The 15276-nt window shown below is 43.4% G+C and overlaps 2 protein-coding genes across 9 annotated transcripts in view; one reads left to right on the top strand and one right to left on the bottom strand.

The window, feature by feature from the left end:
• Positions 1-7875: 7875 nt before the first annotated feature.
• Positions 7876-15276, top strand: part of LOC144048710 (lysyl oxidase homolog 2B-like) — a 51841-nt gene continuing 44440 nt past the window's right edge. The window contains exons 1-2 of the mRNA XM_077560954.1: positions 7876-8206; positions 8587-8762. Of these exons, the coding sequence (XP_077417080.1) occupies positions 7876-8206; positions 8587-8762 (507 nt within the window). The remainder of the gene's footprint in view (positions 8207-8586; positions 8763-15276) is intronic.
• Positions 13624-15276, bottom strand: part of LOC144048712 (N-lysine methyltransferase KMT5A-A-like) — a 9516-nt gene continuing 7863 nt past the window's right edge. For 3 of the 8 annotated variants that reach the window (XR_013293408.1, XR_013293407.1, XR_013293406.1), the window contains 2 exons: positions 15213-15276; positions 13624-13832 (listed from right to left, as the gene is read on the bottom strand). The exon at positions 15213-15276 is cut by the window's right edge and continues 2 nt beyond it. Coding sequence is in view for 2 of the 8 variants with exons in the window: in XM_077560965.1 (XP_077417091.1) it covers positions 13692-13832 (141 nt within the window). In the remaining 6 variants the exon portion in view is untranslated. The other 5 variants (XM_077560965.1, XM_077560964.1, XM_077560963.1 and 2 more) reach the window with 2 other exon arrangements.

The following is a 15276-nucleotide window of genomic DNA, read 5'->3' as shown; positions in this document are numbered from 1 at the left end:
GCGGGGGCAGCAGCTTTAGCAGGGAAGCCCAGACTTCCCTCTCCCCAGCCACTTCAGCCAGCTCATCCGACGGGACCCCAAGGCGTTCCCAGGACAGCCGAGAGACATAGTCTCTCCAGCGTGTCCTGGGTCGTCCCCGGGGCCTCCTGCCGGTAGGACATGCCCGGAACACCTCCCCAGGGAGGTGTCCAGGAGGCATCCGAACCAGATGCCCGAGCCACCTCAACTGGTTCCTCTCAACGTGGAGGAGCAGTGACTCGACGCTGAGTCCCTCTCGGATGACCGAGCTTCTCACCCTATCTCTAAGGGAGAGCCCGGCTAGGAAACTCATTTCGGCCGCTTGTATCCGGGATCTTGTTCTTTCGGTCACGACCCACAGCTCGTGACCATAGGTGAGGGCAGGAACGTAGATCGACCGGTAAATCGAGAGCTTTGTCTTTCGGCTCAGCTCCTTCTTCACCACAATTGACCGATACAGCGTCCGCATCACTGCAGATGCTGCACCGATCCTCCTGTCGATCTCCCGCTCTAACCTACCCTCACTCGTGAACAAGACCCCAAGATACTTGAACTCCTCCACTTGGGGCAGGACCTCCTCCCCAACCCGGATAGGACACTCCACCCTTTTCCGACTGAGGACCATGGTCTCGGATTTGGAGGTGCTGATCCTCATCCCAACCGCTTCACACTCGGCTGCGAACCGCTCCAGTGAGAGCTGGAGGTCACGGCTTGAAGAAGCCAACAGCACCACATCATCTGCAAAAAGTAGAGATGCAATGCTGAGGCCACCAAACCGGACCCCCTCAACGCCTCGGCTACGCCTAGAAATTCTGTCCATAAAAGTTATGAACAGAATCGGTGACAAAGGGCAACCTTGGCGGAGTCCAACCCTCACAGGAAACAAATTCGACTTACTGCCGGCAATGCGGACCAGACTCTGACATCGGTCGTACAGGGACCAAATAGCCCGTATCAGGGGGCTCGGTAACCTATACTCCCGAAGCACCCCCCACAGAACTCCCCGAGGGACACGGTCAAACGCCTTCTCCAAGTCCACAAAGCACATGTGGACTGGTTGGGCGAATTCCCATCCACTCTCGAGGACCCTGCTGAGGGTGTAGAGCTGGTCCACTGTTCCACGGCCGGGACGAAAACCACACTGCTCCTCCTGGATCCGAGATTCGACCTCCCGACGGACCCTCCTCTCCAGCACCCCTGAATAGACCTTTACCTGGGAGGCTGAGGAGTGTGATCCCTCTAAAGTTGGAACACACCCTCCGGTCCCCCTTCTTAAAAAGGGGAACCACCACCCCGGTCTGCCAATCCAGAGGCACCGTCCCCGATGTCCACGCGATGCTGCAGAGACGTGTCAACCACGACAGCCCCACAACATCCAGAGCCTTTAGGAACTCCGGGCGGATCTCATCCACCCCCGAGGCCCTGCCACCGAGAAGCTTTCCAACCACCTCGGCGACTTCGACCCCAGAGATAGGGGAGCCCACCTCAGAGTCCCCAGACCCTGCTTCTTCAAAGGAAGGCGTGTTGGTGGAATTGAGGAGGTCTTCAAAGTACTCTCCCCACCGGTTCACGACGTCCCGAGTCGAAGTCAACAGCACCCCGTCTCCACTATACACAGTGTTAACGGTGCACTGCTTTCCTCTCCTGAGACGCCGGATGGTGGACCAGAATTTCCTCGAAGCCGTCCGGAAGTCGTTTTCCATGGCCTCACCGAACTCCTCCCATGTCCGAGTTTTTGCCTCAGCGACCGCCAAAGCCGCATTCCGCTTGGCCAGCCGGTACCCGTCAGCAGCCTCCGGAGTCCCACAGGCCAAAAAGGCCCGATAGGACTCCTTCTTCAGCTTGACTGCATCCCTTACCGCTGGTGTCCACCAGCGGGTTCGAGGATTGCCGCCACGACAGGCACCAACCACCTTACGGCCACAGCTCCGATCGGCCGCCTCAACAATTAAAGCGCGGAACATGGTCCACTTGGACTCAATGTCCCCCGCCTCCCCCGGGGCAATGGAGAAGCTCTGCCGGAGATGGGCGTTGAAACTCTTTCTGACAGGGGGTTCTGCCAGACGTTCCCAGCAGACCCTTACAGTACGTTTGGGCCTGCCTGGTCGGACCGGCATCTTACCCCGCCATCGGAGCCAACACACCACCAGGTGGTGATCAGTTGACAGCTCCGCCCCTCTCTTAACCCGAGTGTCCAACACATACGGCCGCAAGTCCGATGACACGACTACAAAGTCGATCATCGAACTACGGCCTAGGGTGTCCTGGTGCCAGGTGCACATATGGACACTCTTGTGCTTGAACATGGTGTTCGTTATGGACAGTCCGTGGCGAGCACAGAAGTCCAATAACAAAACACCACTCGGGTTTCGATCGGGGGGGCCATTCCTCCCAATCACGCCCCTCCAGGTCTCACTGTCATTACCCACGTGAGCGTTGAAGTCCCCCAGTAGAACGAGGGAGTCCCCAGAGGGTGCGCTCTCCAGCACACCCTCCAAGGACTCCAGAAAGGGTGGGTACTCTGAGCTGCTGTTCGGTGCATAAGCACAAACAACAGTCATGACCCGTCCCCCCACCCGAAGGCGGAGGGAGGCTACCCTCTCATTCACCGGGGTAAACCCCAACGTACAGGCGGCTAGCTGGGGGGCAATGAGTATGCCCACACCTGCTCTGCGCCTCTCACCGTGGGCAACTCCAGATTGGAAGAGGGTCCAGCCCCTCTCGAGAGGATTGGTACCAGAACCCAAGCCGTGTGTGGAGGTGAGACCGACTATATCTAGTCGGAACTTCTCAGCCTCACACACCAGCTCGAGCTCCTTCCTTGTCAGAGAGGTGACATTCCATGTCCCCAGAGCCAGCTTCAGTAGCCGGGGGTCAGACTGCCAAGGCCCCCGCCTTTGGCTGCCACCCAACTCACTGCGCACCCGCACATATCAACCAATAAAAGCCGAAAGTGCAAAAGGCGCATGAATGTCCGTGTTTTGGGAGCCATCCTACCTCAGAGCATATGTTGCCATGAAGTCCGGTCCAGGCAGTAACGCCAGCAAATGTTTGTAATTCAATCGATTCAGTTAATCAAACGTTTCAACGTGTACTGCTGCAAGGAGTGTTGCTCTAAACATTCTGCATACATTTTCTTTACAACAGTACTGTTCGAGGAAGCTAAGGATGACATTTATCAATAACAAAATAACATTTGGTGTAAACATAATGGGAGCATGGCTGAGTAAGGGGAAAAATCGCCACACCATATGGAGCCGACTCGCAGGATCACGTCATCCCGTGACGTCAACGAATGCCATCAATACAAAGAGCAAGACCATTTTAATAAATGCCTTTTTTAAGGACTGCTACTTCACGGAAATTCACCTATAATGGTTGGCGTGGAACGTAACCCCTGTGAAAAGAGAGGGAGCACTGCAGTGTTAAATAAATTCTACATAATGTTGTAAATGCAACATAATGAAAATAGGTCAATTAAATTAAACAGTGTCAAGTAAATTCACCGCAGTGACATTTAGTAAATTCAACATTAAGATGAATACATTCAACATAATAATGTTGAATAGATTTAGCATAATACCATTGAGGAAATTCAACACAGCTATATGATGTAATACATTGAGAACATTTGCTGAATTTAGTCATCTAACATTCTAACTATTTCATTTTAACAAAATAGTTGTGTGGGACTGGTTGATGTTACCTTATTTAAATAAATAACTAACAACTCAACTGAGAAATATTTAAACAGCCTCTTCTGGGCTATAGACCAATATGTTGTATTCAGGGCTGACGTACATACAGATTATTAATAGTCAAGGAGACGTATAACCGATATTTGGAGCTGATATTAAACAAGTTTATATCATAGCTCCCTATAGTTTGCTACAATAAATACATTTTTCCAACATTTAAAAATAACCCAAATGTTAAGCTTTCATGTATTTTAAGAAAAACAAAAGATGCGGAGAGTTCCCAGAGTCAGCATCATCTCTGATCAAATTAACTTAAAATGTAAATAAATAGTTACATGAGGTTAACACAGTTTTAAATGCATCTTTTATCAGCCGTCAGATTTGTGGAAAAAAAAGGCAGATACAGATTTTCATCAAAGTGCCAAATATCGCCATCGATAATGGGACCAGCCGAATTATTCCATCATGTTATTAAGTAATTGCATTAGACTTGCATTTTTTCCCTCACTGTAAACATGCATTTGGCAGTAAGTTTCATGGAGTAATATTTATACATGTTAAGGAGATCTTAAAGTAGTAGAACTTAGCACATCTCCCTCACACTAGAGAAGTCCCAGGTTCAAACTTTGGTCAGTTAACTTAACATGGAAGATGGAAGGAAGCTGGTGTAGCCCCCCCCCCCCCCCACCACCACACACACAAAAACAAAACAAAACAACAACAACAACAATAAACAAACACCCCCTTCCTCAAACTCCACATAGGAAGGCCTAAGCTAATGCTTTTCCATTAGCCCCAAACAGCACCACACCACAGCACTTTGATTTGCATGGCACCACACCACACAGCCTCCGTCGCGTTTCCATTACAACAGGCGCCCAGCAGAATGTGGGACTGGGAGGGGTTGGGGCAGGCTCAAGGACTCAAATGCACAGATGCATAGAAGAAACATCTATTTCCATTTTTATGGCGAGAAACAGCCGCCGGCCATCCTCCCACTGTCAAGACCAAAATACAGTATATACAGTACACACTATAGCTTCACAACAACACTCAATCATACAATTTCATATGGATGAATTAGTGAATGGAATTTTTTCTCTGTCTTTATTTCAAATACAAACCAGTGTTTCCCACAGATTTGAAATCTACTTGGGTAGGTGCACTCCGTTGGGGGGGGGGAGGTGGGGGGGGGGGGGGGGTTGGTCATTTTGCACTTCATATCGTGCATTCTAATCAATTTTCAGAGTAAAAATGTTGTTGTAACAATACTCAGTTACTCCATATTTTTTGTACTTATTTTATATTAAAATAATACAAATAAAGTAAGGCTGTGATATCAGATTATAAGTGAAAAAAACTGGATCTGGACGGATCGGACGTGAATACACAATCCCAAAGCACAAATTGTGAGCATAAAGTGCTCAAAGTGCTTTGTGGTGGTTACAGAGCAAATATTATGGGATAATTCTGGCCGAAATTAATAATGCTTACCTTACAGAGAAGAAAGCAAAACAATGAAAAACATCAAACACTTTAACCCAGACGTCCACAATCCATTCACATACCGTGGCGTACATTGTACTGCCTCCCAGTTTGTTTTGGTGAAGTGTGTTCACCTTCTCTCATTGATTGCTCCCATGCTTCTCGCAACTTTACTTTCAAAGCCCAGTTTCAATGACCAGTTGGAGTTCCTTCGTTAATCCTCCCGGAATGATGGCAAGCCCCAACTTCGTTTTCTTGCTTCTTTCCCTTCCGAACCATGGATTCATTGATGTGGAATTCCACGACTGCTCTATTCCCATGTACCACCACGTAACTGATAGCTTGCAGTTTAAATTGTGCCTCGTAAGTATGTCTCTTAGCTGATGCCATTTTCTGGAATTTCTTAGTCAAACCGATGTTGTTTTGCACAATGCAAATACCGGCAGTATTTTGTTATCTGTTCCTGCTCGGTCTTAGGCCGGTGTTCGAATCGTCTCCGCGGATAGCGCCTGGCGGCTGCCGCAAGGGTGGGGTCCAAACGGGGTAGACGAAATGAAGTACAGGAGACAGGAGGTCACACTGCAATTTGGAGTTTTCTTTTCCACATTCGAGTACATACGGCTGCAACTCTCTTCTTATTTTATTTATTTATTTTATTTTATCACTTGGCAGCGACACGGTGGCTGACTGGTTAGCATGTCCGCCTCCCAGTGCAGAGGACGTGAGATCCTGTCCGGGCTTCGGCCTTCCTGAGTGTAGTTTGCATGTTCTCCCCGTGCTTGCGTGGGTTTTCTCCGGGTGCTCCGGTTTCCTCCCACATTCCAAAGACATGCATGTCAGGTTAATTAAACTCTCCAAGTTGTCCATAGCTGTGATTGTAAGTGTGGATGGTTGTTTGTCTCTGTGTGCCCTGCGATATGCTGGCAACCAGTTCAGGGTGTACCCTGCCTACTCCCCGAAGCCAGCTGGGATAGGCTCCAGCGCCCCCCGCGACCCTTGTGAGGAAAAGCGGTTAAGAAAATGGATGGATGGATTTTACCACTTGATTGTCACACCCACCTAAGTGGGTCGAAATTATTTCTCCGCATTTGACCCATGCCCTGAGGGAGCGGTGAGCAGCAGCAGGAGCCGCGCTCGGGAATCATTTGGTGATCTATTCACATTGTGTTGTTACCTAGTGCCTGAAAACGGTCACCAATCGCCACCAAATTTCATATGCACAGTTCTAGTCATGTCCACTTCAACCAGTCAAAATAAAAAACACATTTATTTTGGTTATTTTAATAAAACTTTCTGATTGTCTCGCTCATGCTATTACTAGCTAACGCGATACAGAAGCTAGTGCTTTGAAATGGACATAGCTGTTTGTATTGTACTAAATGTCCCACCTTTCCCAAGCAGATCACATTGGTGCAGTCCCAGATTGCTTTTGTGGGGAACCCCATCGAGTGATTCACATTATCATATCATATTTTTCCAGGTTATAATCTTAGAAGGAAATGGCACATTTACAGCACTGCCATGACAAGTTAATTGAAAGGTATGTAAAATGGCAGGGAAAAAAATCATTTCATAATACCCTCTCGAACTAAACCGTACCAAATTGAACCGTAATCTCACTTAAACTGAACTGAATCGTTCCACTTTCAAATTGAACTGTCCTCGAATCATTTCACACCCCACGTATTGAAAACCGTATCGATTGTCTTTTGTAGAGAGATGTACACCTCTAACATTTAAATATGTGTATATACGTGTATACTGTATATACGTGCATACTGTGTATGTGTGTATATATGTGTATGTATGTATATATATATATATATATATATATATATATATATATATATATATATATATATATAAATAATGGTACTCACACTTCATTTTTGGTGTGAAAGATCATGTGATGTAACGCAGCATTTTTACTGCACAACACATCTCTTCAGTGGCTTTCAGCCACTCTTCTTTTTTCCCCACGCTGCTGCACATCCTAGCAAGGTCCTCTGGTGCCCCCCAAGGGAGGCATGCCTTATTCTTTGAAATTTGCTGTGTTGAACGTTAGCAAAACTTGTCTTGGATGAATTACTCCCTGGCTACAGCTGTTCCTTTCTGTTTTACATTACAGTTTAAAACATCACTACTGACTACTATCATAGATAGTTAAGTAGTATAACATTCTGTTACTTCTCATTTCTGCCCACATGTACACACAGTACAAACAAATACATTCACATCCAGGTCTGAAACAGCAATGTGTGGAAGTAATATGGGATAAAGACTGTACTGTAGCTGCACTGTGGTCAAAAAGTAGTAATGTGACGTAAACGAGAGAGCAGAGTTCGGCCAAACTATATATTTTTGTATACAGTACATGAAAATTACAGGGTGCAATGTTCCATTGCTAGGGTCTGCCGGGGTTTAAAAACGGTATCTTAAAAATAAATGCTTGTGTTGATTGGCACGCAAATGAACACATTTCATGTACTTTAATTTTATAACCCTTTAAATCCCGAGTCATTTTCCTCATCCTCAAGGTTACTGGGGTCTTCATGATATCATGGCAGCAGTAGCTTACCAACAACCTGCACACGTTTGTTTTGAGTATCTGTAACTGTTGTGCTCTTCAACTATCAAGTGAATGATCTCCTCTTCCTCTTCAGGTCTGACCAAAATGTTGCTCATCCAGTGCATGTTCTGCTGCAGCCTATTAGTGCTGCTGGAGCTGGTTGTGGCCCAGTATGAGCACCTTGGCTACCCGGAGCCAGAACAGGAGCAGTACTCTCCTCCCCAGCTAACGCCCGACACTCCCAGAATTCAACTCAGGCTGGCAGGAGATAAGAGGAAACACAACGAGGGTCGTGTAGAGGTTTTCTACAACAAGCAATGGGGATCTGTCTGTGATGACGACTTTACGATCCACGCTGCACAGGTGGTGTGCCGGGAGCTGGGCTACGTGGAAGCAGTTTCATGGTCACCATCGGCAAAATATGGGAAAGGAGAAGGTATTCGATGATGCAGTTATTGGAGGCTGTGGAAAATATTCACAGCACTTATTCACTTCTTGCCTCAAGCAATCGTTGCATGTTTTTTATACCTTCATGAAATAAGTATACATTTCAACAAACTAAATAACAAGGAGAAAAATAAGATGGCCGCTTTTCTTTCTTGGCTTTTTAGTTACATTGGTATCTGAAATTTGGTTTGTGGCCAGTTTTCTGTCATTTTCTCAGAACACCTTAAGTAGATTTTTTTCTTTCTTTAAATTACGCCCCCCCACCCAGCACCCCCCCCCCCCACCACCACCACCCAGCACCCCACCCCACAGCACCCCACCCACTACTATGTGGCACTGATGATTAATTATTATTTTTTCCCCAATCAGGCCCCATCTGGTTTGACAATCTTCACTGCACTGGCAAAGAAAAGACTTTGGCGCTGTGTCCTTCTAATGGAATTGGTGTTTCGGACTGTAAGCACAGTGAAGATGTTGGCGTGATGTGCAGCGACAAGAGGATCCCTGGATTTAAATTTATCAACGTTCTTCAGAACCATGTGGAGGTACAGCTTGAGCATAATTTCATCACACTTTGTTGAGTACAACGTTATTGCACCAGTCTTCCATAAGAACCTCCTTTTATGGTAACTTGGAAATTTATAAATCCTAATTCCAAAGATGTTGGGGTGCTGTATAAACAGAATGCAATGATTTGCAAATCCTTTTCAAACTATATTCAATTGAATACACTACAAAGTATAAGACAATTAATGATGAATGCTATTGTTTATTTGCAAATATTTTCTCATTTTGAACCTGACCTTGCAACACGTTCCAAAAAAGCTCGGACAGAGAAAACAAAAGACTGGAAAAGCTGAGGAATGCAAAAAAAAAAAAGAGAGAGAGAAAAAAAAAAGAAAGAGTGGGGAAAAAACGCCTGTCTGGAAAATTCCTCAGTTGAACAGGTTACCTGGAAACAGGTGACTGTCATGATTAAGTATAAAATGAGTATCCCCAAAATGCTCACAAGAAAGAATGGGACAAGATTCTTCACTTTGTCAAACAACTGCGTAAAAAAATAGTCCCAAAAGTTTAAGAACAACGTTTCTAAAAGTATATTTGCAAGAAGGTTAGGAATTCAATCATATGGTCTATAATATTATCGAAAGATTCAGAGAATCTGGAGAAATCGCTGCACATAAGTGGCACGGCTGAAAACCAACACAGAATGGTCTTAATCTTCAAACCCTCAGGCAGCACTGCATTAAAAACCGACATCACTGTGTAAAAGATATTCCCACGTGGGCTCAAGAACACTTAAGAAAACAGGGGTGGAGAATTTAAGTCCAGAAAGTAAAAAACTCTGCCACAGATTGGCTGGCAAGTCTGCGCTCGTTACCTTCCAGTTGAATAGATGCACCTGTGGCTTAAACCTTATCTGAGATGGACTGATGCAAAGTAGAACATTTTCTGTCGTCTGGCAAGTCCACTTCTCATGTTGTTTTTGAAAATCATGGACATCATGTTCTTCGAGCCATAGAAAGAACCAACTGGATTATTATGAGCGTAAAGTTCAAAAGCCAGCATCTGTGATGGTATAGGGGTGTGTATTAGTGCGCATCGCATGGGTAACTTGCACATCTGTGAAGGCACCATCAATGCTGAAAGGTACATACTGGTTTTGGAGCAACATAATACTGCCATCCAAGCAAAGTCTTTTCCAGGGCCAACTATGCTTGTTTAAGCAAGACAATCCCATATCATATGCTGCATCTGTTACAACATTATGACTTCACAGTAAAAGACTGTGAGAAATAGACTGGCCTGCCAGCAGTCCTGACTTGTCTCCCATCGAAAATGTGTGGTGAATTATGATGCGCAAAATATGACCCTGGACTGTTGAGCAACTTAAGTTGTACTTAAAGCAAGACTGGTAGAGAATTCCACCTACAAAGCTTCCAAAATTACCATGCTCGATTCCCAAATTCTTATTGAGTGTTATTAAAAGGAAACGTGATGTAACACAGTGGTAAATATGCCTCCGTCCCAGCTTATGTTGGAACATCTTGCAGGCATCAACTTCAAAATGAGTAAATAGTTGCAAACAAAAACAAAGTTTATCAGTTTGAATATTTAATATCTTGTCTTTGTAGCGTATTCAATTGAATAAAGGTTGTAAATTATAATTGCAAATCACTATATTCTGTTTTTATTTACATTTTACACAACACCCCAGCTTCTTTGGAATTGAGATTTATACGGTGTGCATGAAACAAAAAAAGTATTCAACCTTTACAAACATTGCGACAAGGCGCTTCTAGCTAGCTTCATTTAATTGACTCCGAATGTAACATTTTCATTGATTGCAATAGATTTTCATCCAAGTATTTTTAATACTTGGATGAAAATACGTACGTATATCAATTCTCCAAATAGTTTTAAGTCCCGCTACTACCGCTCGCAAATCTAAGCTCAAATTTGAAAACTCAGCAATAATACATACTTATGCTGCATTCACACCAAAACCGGGGGGAGGTGTTTCGGCAGCGCGTTTGCATTGTAGTCAATGTACTTCGCGCGGACTGGAACGAAAGTGCGTGAGGCGGCGCGGAGAACGCATCTGGAGCACATTCGTGACGAAAATTCGCACACTCACATATTCGCCAAAGTTGAAAAATGTGAACTTTTTTTGCATTTCGCATCGCGGTAGCCATTCGGCTTCGAGTACCAGCTACGTCACATACAGCGTCCTGTCTGTTGTCACCCTGAGCGCAATAACACGGTCAACCGAGACCAAATGGTGAGCAAGGAAGTAGCATACAAGTGCTGGTAAGTGTATTTACTTGCTGTTGAACTTATCGAGGTAGCAGTGTTTATCATCCATGCCAAAGTTATTTAGCGCAACTGCTGTCTTCCCAATTGCCACTAAAAAAGCGGAAGTGCTATCATGTACCTCAAAAACCTCTCGCTGCTGGAGAAAATAGTGCCCCAGGTGTATAGTCCCAGGAAAGAATTAGAAGTAGTCGGCGGTGCTCTCTTTTTGTTGACTCGTTTAAGTGCTCTGCAGTCGTTGTTCACCAAGGGACACTCCTCCTCCTCTCCGGTGTGTGCGAATGCATAAATGAGCGGAAATCGTTCAAAAAAACTCAATGCGGTGAAACACTGGCGAAGGAAGCGTTCCAGATCGTTGTTTCGGTTTTGGTGTGAATGTAGCATAAGATTCAGCACTTGGTCATGAACTGCAGTGTGGAAATAATAGTTAGAAACAAAAAATACAGTTAGAATTGTTAAGAAGAACCAGACCTCGACTGGATAGCCAATTAGTTAAGTTGTGACTTGAGATAAGAATTAAGTAAATATTTCCATTGGTTTGGCATGTGACAAGGAAACTTGGGACAGAGCAGAAGAGAACTCCCTTAAAATGAATGGACTAATTTGGAAGAGTAAAATACACGTACAGGTCATCATTTCTTGGCTTTAAACAACTCTGCACACTTGATGTCAATAGAACACCCTGACTCTCTGCTTTAATAACAGTAATTTCCACATCATTCAGTGAGTGTGTGTCAGTGAAAGTACGATTTAACTGGTAAGTGTTAGGTGCTGGCACTTGTAACTGTCAAAGTTGGCTGGCTGGACATTTTTAAGGTCTTGCTGATTTCTGGGCTGGACAATAAATATGAAAGTTATTACTGCCAAACTCAGCGTTATCTTTCTGTTCACTGTGCAAGCCTCATGAATTCACATTCCAATGTTATGATAAAACTGCACTTGCTTGGATAACTGAGCAAGGACCGTCCGGATCTTGGGCTTTTCATGTTAATGGTATTATTATTTTCTTCCTTTTTTGACTATTATACATTGTTTGCTGCAGTGGGATTTATTATCTTTTTTTTTTTTTATGATTTGCAGGTGTAAATGCATCTGAAATGTGCAGAAGTTGATGTAATGGTTTCCCAGAGGTCTAGATGTCTGAAGTTGAGCTGTGTGGTGAAAGTCTGATTCAGCGTTTCCATTATAAAACACATCTGGACCACATGCCACATTGCATACACATTGCGTTATCATCTGGAAGCGTTATCCTGGTGACCGACTGACTGATGTGTAATGGTGGCAGTGATAACATATACTTGGAGGTTTTGTGTGATTGGATGATTAGTGTGCTCTCAGAACATGTTGAGGAGCCACTGCCTTCCCAAGTGGTGCTAGCCTCAGTTTGCTGCCCATCAAGGCAGTCAAAAAGAAAGGAAATACCCAGACAATGAGCTAAGAGAGGTGAAACATGAATCCTTGCATGCTTGTGTTGCTGACCTTTGACTCATGCGTTCAGATTCTTCTGTGTAAGTTATTTGCCATCTTGCACTTTTGAAATTGAATAGATGGTGTTGAATCTTGAACATTTGTTAGAATAGGCTATTATGCTACATTGTAAAGGTATCCAGTGAAGTATGGCGTATTTGTCACAGCATACAACTGACTGTATTTGAACAGTAAACAACTGACTCCCAGTGTTTACTGAGCCCTGACTCTCTGAAATATTTATCTTTCTATCCATGTGTATTTGTGTTACTGCTACAACATTACACTTGAATTGGCCACTGGAAATGTTCTGAGGTCTGACCTGCATTCATGAGCATGCATTCCATTCTATTTCTAGACATTTTCAAGATGTTTAAATTCCGTTTAAATTTATAAAATGGGCTTGGCAGTGCCCACTTGTATGCAGCTCAAGCAGACAAATTCATTTAGTCTAAAACCTAAAAAGTATGTTATGAGACTATAGATTTAATAATGAATCCTACTCATGTTTTGACTGACTAAACACGCACACACACACACGCAGGTTTGCCTCTGTGTATTATGAGGACATTTTTTCCAAACCTGTTTAATTGTGTATTACGGGGACACCCCTTTCCGCTAATGCCAGAGAGATGGGACTTGCACCCAAAAATTTTTTTGGGGGTCGTCCAGGGAAATTTCACTTCAAAACTTGAAAAAACTCAACGCACAAAAAAAAGAAAAACCTGAAAAAACAGTAATTATGAGGACATAGATAATGAGCTAAATAAGCCACGCCCATGGCAAAAATGGTAATTATGAGGACCAACTCACATTACAAGGACAAAGTTTACACAACACACAGCAACCATGTCACTGAAGTGACTTGAAAGTTCTGGCATTCTGGCGTTACACAAACTGAAATGACATTGATGTGTAATGACTTACCTGATATAAGGTCGCATTTTTGTGCATAACAATACTGTGAAATGCAAAGTCATACCTGATCCTTGAGCACCATGTTACAACTTTAGGACAGACTGAAACTGGTATGTTTATAAAACAATGCTTCTTATGTGAACAGGTTATCTAGGTCAAGCACATCTTTGTAATGGATAATTTAGACATGAAACCAGATGCAAAAGAGTCAGTGAACATTGAACATTTTATTCTTTAAAACATGACTACCTCTCATCTTAAAGATGAGCAGTTTTCTAATAGCTCATTACTGGAATACCTTCAGATTTCAGAATTTCTGAAACAGGTTCAATGTAGGAAGTGTCCGAAGTACTGTGAGAATCTGGAACATATTCCTCTGCTGATGAATCCTCACTTGAACTGGATACATCAGCAACCTAATTTTTTAAACAAAAACAATTATTACATACATACAGACATACATATACATATTGTCGCTGTCCTGTGAAAAACACTTCCACCATATTTTCCAGACTATAAAGCGCACCGTGATACAAGCCGTGCCGCCAAGAAGGATCGCTACCGGAGAGCAGCCCGCGACCTAAAAATGGAAACGTGTTTTTCACAGGACAGCAATGATATCCATATATACAGTAGACGCACACATACATGTGCATATATACAGCGGCTCTAAAATTGACACCTGCCGGATGCGGGTTAAAGTTCCTTTTGGCGGGTGGTCATAAATATTTACTAGCTTTACTTCGCTGTTACTTAGTGATGTTACACTCGAAGTAGAAGCTTGAGACAAGTGTCGAGCGCTCGCGGCAGAAGTAGCTCCCGCCATTGATGGGCTAATGTGCTAAAGTTCATTTACCAAAGATAGGTGGTCTTCATCATCAAGCAGTTTTGCATTTTTTTTTTTTTTTGCAATCAACGGGATATGTGCCAGATGCTGGAGCAAACTAGAAAAGCATTTAGAACCTAAAGTTTGTGCATATACTAAAGATTTTTATAAATCTAGTCACCACATTTATTCGAAAGATGAGATGAAGCATTTAACAAGAGGGATAGTTAATATGCTTAATCTATGGCATTGCCCCTAAAACGGGTCTTGTGTGATACAGTCCTTCAGTTACAGTAGACGTTTTCTATTTTACTGAGTCAGACAGTCGTTAAGATTGAGACAATTGCTCAACATTTAGCTGCTTGCAACTAAAGACAGCGGTATAAACATGGGTCATAATTTATCCTCTTGACTAAATTATATTCATTCAATGAAAATGCCTGCACTATTAATCCTGGTTGCGTGAAACAAAGATCCATTGCAGATACAAATAACACACAAGATAAAATACCCATCATGCCAGTCCATTCTAGTGCAGCGAAAGGTCCAAAACATAAAGCACATTTATCCAAGCTTGATACAAGTGAATAAACTACCTGATGTATACACTTCTGTTTAAAAAAAATAAAAAATAAAAAATTATAGCGAGTTCACCTCTAAAATCCACCATAAATAAATTAATGGGAAAAAAAGATCACTACAGTGCATAATCTAAATCACCAAACTGCCAACAAATCTTCAATTTGAGATATTTTTAATGTTGACTTGTAGAAATTTTAGTCCCATACAAGCGTATTGTTGGATACAGTATTTTTAACGTCTTGGCAATACACATTGCATAAACAATTGTTGTGATTATATTTGTTAGTTATATAGTTTAGCCCTAGCATCTACTCTACACTCTTCACTCCTAACGTCTTGCTTCTGAAAACTGATTTCAACATCAATATTCAAAAAGAAATCTCGTCACCTGGTCAACTTTGTCTGTGACAGCTACGTCTTCAGCTATGTCTTCAGGTTGTGCGTCAGTTCAA

Source organism: Vanacampus margaritifer, chromosome 3 (assembly GCF_051991255.1).
Source record: "Vanacampus margaritifer isolate UIUO_Vmar chromosome 3, RoL_Vmar_1.0, whole genome shotgun sequence".
NCBI lineage: Eukaryota > Metazoa > Chordata > Actinopteri > Syngnathiformes > Syngnathidae > Vanacampus > Vanacampus margaritifer.
This window is presented reverse-complemented; position numbering and strand designations above follow the sequence as displayed.